The sequence below is a fragment of the Solea senegalensis genome, linkage group LG16 (genome assembly GCF_019176455.1).
Source record: "Solea senegalensis isolate Sse05_10M linkage group LG16, IFAPA_SoseM_1, whole genome shotgun sequence".
Classification (NCBI taxonomy): Eukaryota; Metazoa; Chordata; class Actinopteri; order Pleuronectiformes; family Soleidae; genus Solea; species Solea senegalensis.
The window spans coordinates 9,489,732-9,504,364 of record NC_058036.1 but is presented as its reverse complement, the minus strand read 5'-3'; the positions used below and the strand labels follow the sequence as shown (position 1 = coordinate 9,504,364).

Sequence of the window (14,633 nt, the reverse complement as noted above, 5' to 3'; positions counted from 1 at the left end):
AAAAAAACAAACAAACTAGCATTTATTCTGAAACTCCAAAAGGAGAAAATCTATGGAAATAGGACTGGGCAATATCTCAGTATTATATCTACATATCTATCGTTACGTGAGACAAGATATGGTCTTTTTTTTGGTGATTAAGTGTGTGTGATGACTTGTCCTGGTTTTAAAGGCTGTTGCAATGATATTCATCATTTTTATTACATTTCTGAAATACACTAAATATTATACATTTAACATGATATATGTTAATTAAAAAAAATACATGGAATCAAAATAAAATATATTTTTTAAAAAGTCACTTAACAACACTTTAATCAATTTGTGTGAGTGAGTGTTAGTTTTCTTGTATATCAGGATATAGGCCATTTTTATAGGCCATATCGCCCAGCCTAACAGTAATATTGATTTGATTTACATCATGATATACAGTATATCAATGTTGAACTATGTAAAATACATTTTTGCCATATCACCCAGCCCTAAATGGCACCAAGACTGAGTTGCAGTCTCTACAATGCTATAGAGAATGTACGAGAATCACTTGTTACAACTAATAGGAGACAAAATAAAAGAGCAAAATTGTTTTATTTTAGTGAAAAGTTCAAAATTGTACCTGCAACACAATGATCATGGTCCAAAAGATATAGAATCCAGCCAAGGCAGGAGGTGTCTCCACATCAATCACAAACACAGGGTCTTTTATGTTCTTCAGCCAAAGCGCGTGACCTGAAATGCACAGAGACACAGAGCTCTGAACATAAAAGTTAAAATTCAATACTTCAGTCTCCAGACCAATTACTGGCTCTGAGTATTTGTTGGGTGAACACTCTGGTTGTCATTGACATACTGGCTTACACTTTGCACAACAGTACATTACTATTATAGTAGAGCATTGGTGGTGGTACACACCTACAGCAGCAGTCAGACACATAATGATGAGCAGGGCCACACACCACAGAACGTCTGTGTTCAGACGCTTCTCCAGATGGCTGCACTTGTACCTCGGCCCACTGTTATTCATCATGGCTTTAGTCTCGTGGCCTGAATCACACAATAAAAAAAGACCATGATCATGAAATTATAGTAACTATATGAATCAAATTGAATGTGTATGTTTATCTAACATTAAAGGGATTCACTCATCATGATCCATATGTGGAACTCCCTGCATATATCAGATAATCAAAATTTAAATCACCTCTTAAAACTCATTTTACGCTTTTACAATTTTATTTAACAAGGTCTGTTTATTTATTTATTTTAATTATTCTTGGTAAGAATCACAAGGCTCCACCCACTACCATGATATTTGATACATCCTTGTGTTAATGTGGCACAGTGTGTTTCAGAGACATTTATGAACTAAACCTGATCAAAGTACTGTGTCCTTCCATCTAAATTTGCACTCATTTTGAAATATACTTCCATTTTTAGTGTGATTTCACTAATTTTCCAGCAAGTCAGGGTACACTTACATGGTAAGAGCACCTGGCCAGCAGAGGGAGCTGTGTGAATAGGGCATCGATTGCTGATGCCAGTCACAGATAGAGTGAGGCAATTTCTCAATACCCAAGTATTCAAGGATGTACTTGCATTATTATTATTTTCACATTTTAAATGTTAACTTAATTCATTCATTCATTTTAATTAAAATATACAGTACCATGTGGAAAATAGATGTAGTATAGCAGTGTTTGCTACACACACAGGCCAGTTACAAAGTGAAGACTCCCTGTCTTGTAGGAATCGCAAGGTATTTATCTGTCTCAATGGGTCAACTATCACCCTGCCATAAGGTGCAGACCCCCGCCTCTGTGGGTTTGTTATCACCTTGCCCTCAGTCGCAGACCCATTGTCTCTATTCACAAGTTACTTCAAACAGTTCCTAAAACAATACATATGGTCACTGGCCAAAATCGCATCCAACAGTTACATTAACAATACAAAGAGTGAGTGGTCTCAGGTCACATCAAACGGTTGTATTGAGCATTTGTCTTCATGTAGTACATGAGGTGCATAATTCCCATAACAGTGTTAATAATACATCTCCTGATTTTTATATAATGTATATATTTATGTATATGTATATATATATATACATATATACATACATATATATGTATGTATATATATATATATATACATACATACATATATGTATATATATATATCTATATATATATACAATAGATATATATTTATGTCAAAATGCACCTTACATTACAGTACACAAACAATGTGGAAACAGTATGATAATAATTTGGAGGAAATAATATTACAATGATACTGTTGTATTTGTAATGTGATTTCCAAATTATTAATAACATTGGTAAAAGTATAAAAATGCCTTTCCACATTTAAAGACTCTAGTTTATAGAGAATATCTGCATAATTTCAGATGTAAATACACATAAACTCTCTTTGAATAAAGATAATGATGTGTATCTCACAGTTCATGCCATTGTAACCAACACAGTTCATGCCACTGCTGTTGGTTGCACTGGTGGCCGTGTGCGTGATGCTTTTCTCTTACCGGCATAGATTACGATGCCTATCACAGTCTCAGTGTTGCGGATAGTGCAGCTCCTTAACAAGAGGTTGTTGTTGTGCAGGCCAACACGAACCCCACTGGAATGCTCCCTTTGGGACAACACACACAAACACACAAACAACCACAACTCAACAACACAAAATGCCTCAGTTTTCACCAAAGGTGCAGAAATAATATGGAAAACTTAAAGATGTAAGTGTATCACAAGGCCATCAGGAATGAAAAGTGATTTAATCTTCATTAAAGTGAAACTAAATCTGTGAGGGGGCATGGTCTGAGAGTGAAATCTGACACATTAACATTAACATTTTAAAAAAGGGGTATTAGACAAGATTGATGAAAGAGTGAACCAGTGACGCAAGCATGGAGTAAAATAGCCAACAGCAAAATGTGAATGCAGTAGGCAGTAAATACAGATTTTTATTAAAACTTCTAGCTCTTCTAGCTAGTTTGTACCTAAATGTTTAAATGCACTTATTGTAAGTTGCTTTGGATAAAAGCGCCTGCTAAATGACATATAACGTATAATTTCATTTTGTTGTATTTATCTGCCACACCTTAAAGGCCGGTCCGTGAAACTATTGTCTGACATTAAACCGGTCCGTGGTGCAAAAAAGGTTGGGGACCACTGCTATAGAGCATGCATTTTACCTGCTAAAGAGGAGACTGAAGGGAGTAAACCCCCAAAGTAAACAACAACTGAAAGAGACTGCGCGGAAAGCTTGGAAGAGCATCACAGCAGAAGAATGCAGTTATTGAAATCAAAGGATTTGCAACCAAATATTAAGTCTTATTCAATAATCCTTTTTAAGTCTATCTGTTCCAATACGTTTGCTCACCTAATAATGCTGTCTTCAGATCCATATGTAAATACCTAGAAATAAAAGCTGAAATATTGATCTCCTGTCTCATATTCATCTTTTGATGTCAAACCCAAATGTATTCCGTCTACGGCAAAAATAAAGTAATTGGCCTCACTCTTGCTATACTTTTGGAGGGCACTGTACATGAGCAGAAGGTGTGTGTATCTATTTGCAGTCACAAAACATGGAAAGTATGGGGAGTATGCTCAGCAGTCTACAAGTCTACAAAATTGTCACAGCTATAGGGGTGAGGGTTAGTACGAAACAGTACGAACTAAACAAACATATGTCCATAATCACAACCCACTGAAATGTGCAATAACCACAACAATAACAACATAATAACATGTGCAATAAAACCTTATAGACAGTGCAATAAAACCCTGGGCAATACGGGGTAACTGTAGGTGTGTGTGTACCTGTGTGTGTATGTATGTGCATATATGTATATATGTGTATGTATGTATGTGTGTATGTATATATATATATACATATACATATATGTGTATGTGTATATATGTATATGTATGTATGTATATGTATATATATATGTGTTGTGTGTATGTATGTATACATACATATATATAGCATGGGTCATTTACGTTTGTATTTTTATATTTTCTTAGATTCTTATTTTATCTTTATTTTTAGCTTATCTTATTCTATTCTATATTTTATGGTGTTTGGTAACTGGGGTGTTTCTCTTTCCAGTCTCCTGTAAAGTGTGACTCTAATCTTAACAGTGCTGTGTGCTGATGTTGGAGCTGTTAATTTCCCGGAGGGAACCTCCCAAAGGGATCAATAAAGTCGTCTGTCTGTCTGTCTGTCTGTCTATACTACTGCATTCACGAATATAACAGTAAACATGACAATAACTCGCTGTTATTATATACATTTTTTGGAACTACGAATGTACTGTGTAAGTGTTTGATCAGTGTCAAATGACAACAAACTCACATGTAGCCTCTGAACCTGCTAAAGTTATTGTTCGGATTCTCGCACTCAATACGACTGTGGAAGTTTTCGGGGGTGAATTCTCCTCCCTGAAATGACACAACATTCGATCAAACTCACAGATCACATACAACACATAAAAAAAATGAATGAAATAATCTGTCCTTCCTTATTACCCGCCCTCATTTAAAGAACAACATCCAAGCATGGACACAGTTACACACACAAAGTTATACAGACACAAACAATGATGGTGCACAACTTTCAAAAATGCATTTCTGATCAGATTAACAGGATTAACATAATCCTGTTGACTGCAAAATAATAAATTGCCATGCCAATTTATGCACCTTTGCCATGAACTCTAGGTTCTCACTAGAATGCATTGCGCTTCAAGCATCCATTGTTATTCTGCTGGTGTTTATTCCACTTCTTCCTCTTCCACCCGTTTTTTGGCGCACTAGTTTTGAGAAACCGCCCAACACATGTTATATCAAAACTCTAGGTTCTCACTAGTAGCTTGCAGCTGCAGGCACTAATTATTTATGATTATTATAATTTATATAAGCGTTCTTGGCCACTAGTTTAGTAGACGTATGACAGTGAGATTAGAATTGCTTACTACGGACGTGGGCAAACTCATCATTTACATTGTCTACAACACCTGCCTTATAACTCTTACTCTGCTTATGATTGGCTTACCAGGAAATTTTACTCTGCCTTAGCCAACCATCATTACTTATATGGTTGTCCTGCCTGCAGTGTACCTAATCTTACAAAAAATCGACTATGTGTATTCCAGATGATGGATATTGTTATTATATCCTACCTCAATGGTTTTGATGTCAATATTGTGCATATATATATACCATGCCATATATGTCTGTCCCTTTTGTATATGTGTATATACATATATATGTACTGTATATATATATATATAATTGTAGAAACCATGGATGTGACAAGTTTCAGTCCACTATAAGTGGCGTGTGTGTGATCAATAAACTCTTTCTTTGAGAAACAGCCACTGGTCGCCAACGCAACCATCTGAATTAATACAGTCCTCTAGCTTCATTCCATCATTACACCATTTTACATGTGCTTCCCCTCCACTACCATCCCTCTTTTAACCATTTCTATCAACACACATATGTGTACGTGGCTTTCGTACTCAACCTAAAAGAATTAAAGTCATCAGTGATCTCAATAAAGGCTGACATGTGTTTCATACAAGAAAACACTCATATTTTTATCTATAAAGTAAACAAAGAGGTGTGTCAGTTTTAATTAATAAATATTAAATTCACCAACAATGCATCTGTTAGAATTTGTCATTTTTTGTGCACACACCAATTAGTGATAGTGAATTTTGATCGGGCCAGGTACAATGCACTCATTGCCAGATTGTTCTATGTCAAGTTCATTCTGTCCTTTATTAAGGTGTTAAATAAAAGTCATTACTGACTGTCTGCCTGCCTACATGTGCGGCATTTGGGTTAGGGTCCTCTCCCCACCCGGTGATTGTACCATTTTACTTATTTGTTTTACTAGTAATAGGATGACCGAAAAGACTACTCATACTAGCTACATGATCTATATTTGAAGAAGCTTTTTACTTTTTCTAAAGTGAATAATGGTAACATTCAAAACCTTGTACCCTTGGGAAATAGAAACAAGTTAATTACATAGCCCACTTCACAATTCTTCATGCATTCATTACCTGCAGAGGAAGCCCTGGAATGACCTGTCTTTGTTTCAGGTTGGTCTCTCCGTCCAGGTTGGCAGTCTCAATGTAACAAACCCCACGGGGGTCAGAAGAATAGAGCAGCAGCATGTCAGCAGGAATGATTTCATTACACGACAGACAGATGAAGTCTCCCACTCGCACATCCTTCCAGCATTGCTCAACATACTCTTTCTGCTTGCTGTGAAACAATGAGAGCAGATGGAGAAGAGATAAAAGATTAGAATAATACTCATGAAATGTCCGTGGACAGAAAAAAGATCAAATGTAAATTTCCACTGGGACGAATAAAGTATAGCTAACTAACTAACTAATCTAATCCAACAGCACACAACTGTAGGTGTCCATGTGATTACATAGTGTATTAGAGTATGTATGTTGGACAGAGTTAGAATAAACATTTTACTCATACTATTCTTTTTTATTAAAAATAATGAACCTCATTTATCAACTGTACTTAAAGGTGCAATATGAAACATTTTGCCTAAGACAATTTCAGTAAACAAATATCACAGATGCAATTGTGGTATAATGGAGTAAAAGAGTCAATTACCATAATAGTATATGGTAATTATATAATATATCCATGTGAGCCTGTGAACTGCCTCCTCAGAAAAAATGTTATTGCTTTTCCAAACTTTGTCAAAAACGCAACATTCCAAGGCAACTTTTCTGTTGGTTGTTTCTCATCACAACTGCTAATACCACAACATTAAACTGTCACTTAAGCTGAGCAACGTGAGGTAACCCATGAGGACGTGGAGTGACAGATAAAATTAAAACTGTGAGTAAGAAACACAACACACAACCTTACGATTGATAAACAGGCATTACTCAAACATGTAGTGTGAATGAAATCAATGATTAATCTTTACAGCCACAGTCACGACACCCTTTCCAGGCATTGACTAACGTCAAGTAGGGCAGAACAATTAACGACAACGTGAGGTCACAAGCCTTCAAAAGCAGTTACAAGATAGATAAAAGCAAACACACATATGTGCTGCAGGATCAATATAAAGCTTTTTCAAAATATCAATGTGTTGAATCTGTATTCCTATGAAAATTAGTGCCATCTCAGTGGGTTTTAATAACCTGTGAATGAAACTCAATTAAAAAAAGAAGGATCAGTCAGACACTTATTTGGTGCTGATAAAAATACTTTTCTCATGGTATTTTTTCTTTGTTAAAACCCTGTTGAGGTGGCAAGGACAATAACAATTAAAACAAATTCAATGTTGTCTGTGCAAACATAGACAGGGGACCAACATGTTGTGAATGCAGATGGTAACATTCATTGTTAGCATCACAATGACAAGTTATAGACAAAAAAGGGTAATATTTTACCGTACAGTAACAACATGGTAATAGTATGGTAATAATTATGTTAAAGGGAGGTAGTAATAAAGTAATTCTAATGCTATAATGTCCAGCTTGTTAAAAACAATGGTAATAATGTGGTCATAAGGAAATAATATTACCATTTCCAAAGCAATATTCAGGTATATAGCTTGGTAAAGACAAGTGCTATACCAACTGTGAAACAATAATTAATATAAATAAAAAATAATTGATAATTACCCGCTTATTAAGCTCAAATATATTCTCCATATTGTCGCACACACATTTCCCATTGTTATTAGAAATAAGATGGTTTTACTTCACTGTTATAGCATTACCACACTGTTCCCATATTATTAAATACTATTACGGTTTTACCCAAAACTTTCACTTTTAAAGTTAATAAGACTATTCCACATCAAACCTACCTGCTGTAAACATGGCACAGAAGCCCGTTTATGAAACGATCCGACTTAAACCTGCTGTAGTCTTCCCACATATCCTTCACAGCTGTCACTGTCAGTACCAGTACGATAGGGACAAGAGCAACCTCAGGCTGGAAGGCCTCCACCACAGGAACAAAGTTGAGAGCAGCAAGGAAGATGAAGTAGATATTGGCAAAGCGATGGAGCTGCTCAAACATATTCTTAGGCAAAAACGAAAGGAGAGAATACTTTGTCGTTCGAATCTTGTTGCTTTTGTATAGCTGCAGGAGTTGACGTAATTCCTCATCATCTGTAGAAGATGATACCACAGTCCTCTTCTTCTGCTTCTCTTTGTTCGAGTAAAGATGGAACGAACGCTTCCAACTATACATGACTACACTGCACCCAAGAAAGTGGTTGACGTCTCCACTTTGAAGCCCTGCCTACCTGCAGTTTCCAAGTTGTAACACTTATTGTGTTTGTTGTTCTTTCTTTTAACTGACCATTTTGATTTGAAATCCTTCCTCCTGTCCTCTCAGAGTAAAGTGTGGCTAATGCAGGGTTTGAGTGGAGTTGAGTGACAGAGCTCGTCTCCACTCCTCTTGAAGGCAAGTGGTAAACAAATCAAGGTGCAGGTTTTACAGCTGCCTCAAACAAAGACTGTGGAACAGGTCATATGAAGGAGTGTCTCAATGCAGGGAAGGAGTGGTCCAGTCACAGCACACTTTATCAGTCACTTCCCAAGTTTTCATGTAAAAAAGGAGTATAGTGTGTACATGCACTTAGCCCAACAGACTGCTGTTGCCTTCGCCTAATAAAGGTCCAGTGTGTAGGATTCACAGTAAGAGAAACCTTTCACAGAAGTAATATATACGGATATATTTCTCGCCTCAAATGATCTTTAAATTGTGTTCTGAGACACAGAAAAATATTTGTTTCAAGTGTATATTTCTATTCTCTGCTGCTATGTTCCGGCAAAATGCATTCTGGGATACAAGGCTTTCCCAAGTGCTCTCAAGTAAAAGGGGCAGAGCAAGAGCACTATGATGTGCGTTTGATACACATCTGTGCTGCATTTGACACCATTGATCATGATATTCTACTGCAGAGATTGGAGCAGACTCTTGGTATCACAGGTGCTGCCCTCTGCTGGTTTAAATCATACTTATCTGATAGATTCCAGTTTGTTCACGTTAATGATAAAGCCTCATTACAAACACAAGTTAATTGTGGAGTTCCACAAGGCTCAGTGCTTGGGCCTATACTTTTTACCTTATATATGCTTCCTCTAGGGAACATTATTAGAAAGCATAACATACACTTTCATTGTTATGCAGATGACACACAGCTATATCTATCGATGAGGCCGGATGAAATAAATCAGGTTGTTCAACTCTAGGAATGTCTCAGAGACATTAAGTCCTGGATGACCTGTAACTTTCTACTTTTAAACTCAGATAAAACTGAGGTCATTATACTCGGCCCTAAACACCTCAGAGAAAAACTTTCTGCCCACATTGTCACTTTAGATGACATCACCCTGGCTTCCAGTTCCACTGTGAGGAACCTTGGAGTTACTTTTGACCAGGAAATGTCATTTGATTCACACATAAAACTAATTTCCAGAACAGCCTTCTTCCACCTGCGGAACATTATGAAAATTAGAAACATTCTGTCTTTACAGGATGCTGAAAAACTAGTTCATGCTTTTGTTACATCTAGATTAGATTACTGTAACTCCTTATTAGCAGGATGTTCTAACAAGTCTGTTAGAATCCTTCAGTTAATTCAAAATGCTGCAGCACGAGTTCTGACAGGAACTAGAAAGAGAGACCATATAACTCCAGTGTTAGCTTCTCTACACTGGCTCCCCATACAGTTTAGAATTAAATTTAAAATCCTCCTCCTCACGTACAAAGCACTTAATGGTCAGGCCCCTTCATACCTGAAAGACCTAGTCTTACCCTATCATCCTAATAGACCACTTAGGTCACAAAATACAGGTTTACTTGTGGTTCCCAGAGTCTGTGGGAGTAGAATGGGAGGCAGAGCCTTTAGCTACCAGGCTCCTCTCCTGTGGAACCAGCTTCCAATGATAGTTCGGGAGGCGGACACTCTCTCTGTATTTAAAGTTAAACTTAAAACTTTCCTTTTTGATAAAGCTTATAGTTAGAGCTGGTTCAGGGAAACCTAAACCATCTCTTAGTTATGCTGCTATAGAACTAAACTGCTGAGGGATTTTCCGGTGGTACACGCACATTCACTCTCTCACACTCAGCATTTGATTATGACTTTTTATATGTCATTAACCTTGTCTCTTTCTCTCCCTAGTTTGTGTCTTTCCTTCCTTCCCCCTCTCTCTCTCTCTGTATTCTCATCATGCAGGTTGCAGGATCAAGATCCAGTTTCCGAGGCTACGCTCATCGTCACCATTATTATTATTTTGTAAATTAAAAAGTCGATATCAGTAACTGTATAAACTTGTAACCTGATACAGTTGTTGTGTATCTGCTGGTCTCCCTCTCTCTCTTCTGTCTCTCCCTCATCACCCTCTTGTCCTTTCTCTCCCCCCATTTTCTGTCCCCCACCTCTCCACTATCCCCCATTTTTCCTTTCACCCCAACCGGTCGAGGCAGATGACCGCACATCTCTGAGCCTGGTTCTGTCAGAGATTTCTTCCTGTTAAGAGGGAGTTTTTTCTCTCCACTGATGCCTAGTGCTTGCTCATTGTGTGAACTGTTGGGGGTCTCTGCTCTCTTTGATGTTGTCTATGTACAGTGCCTTGAGATAATGTATGTTATGATTTGGCGCTATACAAATAAAATTGAATTGAATTGAATTGAATTGAATCTTGAGTTTGTTAAGCATAATTGTGTCCGAAGTTAACTAAATGTGGTTTGCGCAGGCATGGTGCAGTAATCATTGTTGTACTGTTTTCATACATGTTTAGCTAGTTTACTGCTACTATTATGTTTTTCTGTTTTGCACCATGAGTTAGAGTGTTCATGCATTTAATGACACTCATTATTGCTTACTGCGACTCAAGCTCGCCACAATATATACAAAGCATTTAATCGCACATGTTGGTGAAACCCACGTATCGGGTTTTCATTATTGGCAGAAAAACGGATACTGATACACACAGATAATACATTAATAGACTAATATCGGGCAAATACCAACTACCAAAAAAAGTTGACTTCAGTGAAAGAATGGCCGAAAGGGTCGGCTCCACAGGGAAACCACCCTCAGTCAAACCCCCCATCATTGTAATGCGGATGTAGCGAGTGACCAGTGCACAGTAGTTGCACATACGTGGGAGGACAGGTGACTGGTCACGCAGGTGATTTATGCTCAGGGCGGACCTGTGGGTGGGGCCCCATGTGGGGCACGGGCCTAAAAAGAATTCTCTACTGCATGTGTGAGCGATAAACCCAATGGCGACAGCTATGCTCACATCAGGCTACTTTTTTTGGCCTGGCAGGGTTATGTCCTGCATTTTGTGGTTTGGTACCTTGTTCAGGGGCACTCCAGCCCTTGATCTGTCCCAGAATTTGAACTCCCAACCTTGTGGATACAAGTGAAATTCCCTTCCACTTGGCCATAGGAAGCCCAACTCGAGATCTCTGCTATATTCTAATGTGGTTTACTCATCTACTTACCTCAAAATGCTAACTGACTCTCTCGCTCTCTCTCCACCATTTTCTGACATTTATGACCCACACAACTACTATATTAATCAGGAAAATAATTACAAAAGCCACACCTCCACCCAATAATCCATCTATAAGCTCTGAGTCAACAGAGTGGAGAATTGTATGGTCACTCTCCACTCCCATCTTTACACTGTACATTAAAGAGGACATCATATGCTGGCTCAGTATTTTATCTATTATTATCTATCTATTGTCATTATTATTATTATTATTATTGTTATTATAACAATAATAATAATTATTATTATTACTTCATTATAAAGATTTTTTATACAATGAATGTTAAAGAAAGACAAATCTCTCTCTCAAAATTCTCCCTCCCTGAAAATGGTCAGCTTTCATACTGGAACATCTGTAATTTTATGAGGTCACAATATCACCGATGTGACTAACACACACACAGGGACATCGCGCCCTGCACTGTGGAAGCAGGCTCTGAAGAGTTTGGATCGTTATTGCCATGGAGATATTAAACATGAGACCAAGGTCTCTCTCTAATCTCCTCCAAATGACAGCAACAATTTAACAATTTAACAACAAATTGTTGTAAAAATGAGTTCAATACAACCCCGACCTGTTCCTGTGTTCATGACACTTCCCTGAGAACTGCTTCATAAGCAGCTCACAGCTACATGCTGCATTTTCTCAATGTTTAGTCATCAAATATTTACTTGGCCAATCGGCATTCTGTACACAGGATTCAGGACTATTAGTGGATTTGTTGTTTGAAACAAGAAAACTATGTTTTTGTTTTGGTATATTTAATCATCTGTTGGCCCACTTTTACCCAAAGATTGAAAGAATTATAACAATCTCAAAAATACAGTTGGGTTATTGTGTAATATGTTGCTGCGGCTGTAATGTAATGTAATGTAATCTTGATATTTTAATATATATCGATAAATTTCTAAACGAGATATAACACGGGACAATATCGCTTGTATCGATATAGTTCATTTTGTGTTAAAATGACAATACATGGGCCACAAGTTAGCACCTATTTCTCCTCTCCCTGCGTCTCTATACACACACAGACCCTTTCTACTCCGCTTCCCCCTTCACTCAGCGACAACATGGATATGGAGTGTGCCGCAGAAGAGGAGTTGGTCAGTAAATGAAAGAACAATGGCTCGATAATTTGGAGATGGTTTGGTTTGTGTGTGTCAGATGACAATTTCTCATGCTGAAAAAAAAGTATAATATAAATTTCTCTGGCACGCCGCTATTGCTATGGAACTGGGAGGAAACTGTTCTCATACACATGTGCTTCCCTCCTCACATTAGCAGATACCCCACCTTGTGGCCAAAAGGAGAAAGCACACCTCTCTGTATCTGCTACTTCTCATCACAGACACTGGAGCACTAATACTATTTTTTGAGCTACACAAAATAATACATAAAAAAATGGACATAATAACCTCTGAACATTTGAAATGAAATAACTTGAAAAATACATAGGAGGGGGGGGGCTTATTCTGTTATAATTTCTTGTCCTTAGACTAGTGTAGTCATATTTCCATCATCTCTTTTTGTTGTTGTTTCTTTTCTTTTTGAAATAACAGTTGCAGTGCAGTTGCAGTAAATATGTCAGTGGAAAAGTGTTTATTGTTACAGTTAAAATTGTAACAGTATTGTATTTTTTTATTAATTACTGTATATTTTGTCATGCAGGAAGAGATTTGTTTTGTTGTTTCAAGGAGCATTTTTATTTCAGTGACCTCTGACATTTGGCATGTGGCTTAAGGTTATAACAGACTGTTTGTTTATTTTTTAAAGGGTTTGGCTCTGGTATAAAATGTATCTAATATGTTATATTGTTTTGGGAAAAAGACCTATTATGTCACAGAACAAATATCGGTATATATTGAGTATCATCAATGTGTGCTCTGACAGATATCCATCACAATGACGTCATTGCCATAATGGCACATGGAGAAAAAAATGCTTCTTCTGATCAAGGGCACTCCCACTAAACCCGTATTTGTAGTTATGTGTTTTTTTTGTATGCTGAGGGCACACACGAGGTTTATCAACAGCATAAGTTAGAGATTCACTCACCCACAGAACACTCGCACATCATTGTTGTTGACCTTTTTGTCGTACAAATAGCGCCTGTAGTCTTCAAGCGCGTCTTTGATGGCAATCACTGTCAGAACCACCAGCAAAGGAATCATGGTGATTTCCTTCTGAAATGCTTCTACAACTGGCACCCAGTTCAACAGCGCCAGGAACAGGAAGTACAGGTTGGCAGCTCTGTGAAGTAAAGACCAGTGTAACACATTAGCATGGACAATAGCGATGGGACAATATAACTATAAGCTGATCATACTCATTTCCATTCCTGAGATAATCATGAGTGGGGAAATTGTTAGGGGTTGACCTATTATCGTGATGGCCACTTATTTAGCTGATTATTGGTATTGGCGATCACCGCTATTATTATTAATTATAACATGTGCTAATGTGACTGGTCTCTAATTGTTTATTAGAATTTGTTACCAAATGTCCATATAAATGAAAAGAGAACTGCACAGGCAGTTCCAGTTTATGCATCATTTTATTTGTTCCTTCTTTAAATTTAAATTTCATGTGAGAAATTGAAGTATTAATAAACATTAAAGGCATCTGAACAAAGTTTTGTGTTGGAGTTTGTGAAATTTAACATTTTTAAATTTACATGTTTGTGCATATTGCAGTTGTCTCATTAACTAGTAACACCTGGTATCAATATACAACAACATCAGTGAACCCCTAGAAAACATTTCTTGAGGGTCATTTGAAAATGCTAGGCTCACCAACATGCTAAAGGACTCCAGACTAACTTTTTGCATTGGTTGCACTAGTGCGCCTAACTTTTTTTTTAGGTCCACCCAAATTTTTCATTGCTTCTCCTTTAACACCATAAGGTCACCTTTTTATCACTCTCATAACTTTCATATAATGTGAATGATTTTTAAACAAGAATAAGGTGAGAGAGAGAGAGTAGACAAATGCTTGTCTTTATTTGAAGCACAAATACATATATAAAGAAAAATA

General features: G+C 37.2%; 1 protein-coding gene across 2 annotated transcripts in view; it reads right to left on the bottom strand.

The window, feature by feature from the left end:
* atp10d (ATPase phospholipid transporting 10D) overlaps positions 1-14,633 on the bottom strand; it is a 56,423-nt gene that overhangs the window by 23,674 nt on the left and 18,116 nt on the right. Inside the window, exons 3-8 of one of the 2 annotated variants that reach the window (XM_044047039.1) lie at positions 13,656-13,850; positions 6,092-6,296; positions 4,375-4,460; positions 2,537-2,643; positions 913-1,044; positions 617-729 (exon numbers count right to left, since the gene is read on the bottom strand). In XM_044047039.1, coding sequence (XP_043902974.1) covers positions 617-729; positions 913-1,044; positions 2,537-2,643; positions 4,375-4,460; positions 6,092-6,296; positions 13,656-13,850 — 838 coding nt within the window. Of the gene's footprint in view, positions 1-616; positions 730-912; positions 1,045-2,536; positions 2,644-4,374; positions 4,461-6,091; positions 6,297-7,884; positions 8,777-13,655; positions 13,851-14,633 lie in introns of those variants that run through there. The other variant, XM_044047040.1, reaches the window with a different exon arrangement.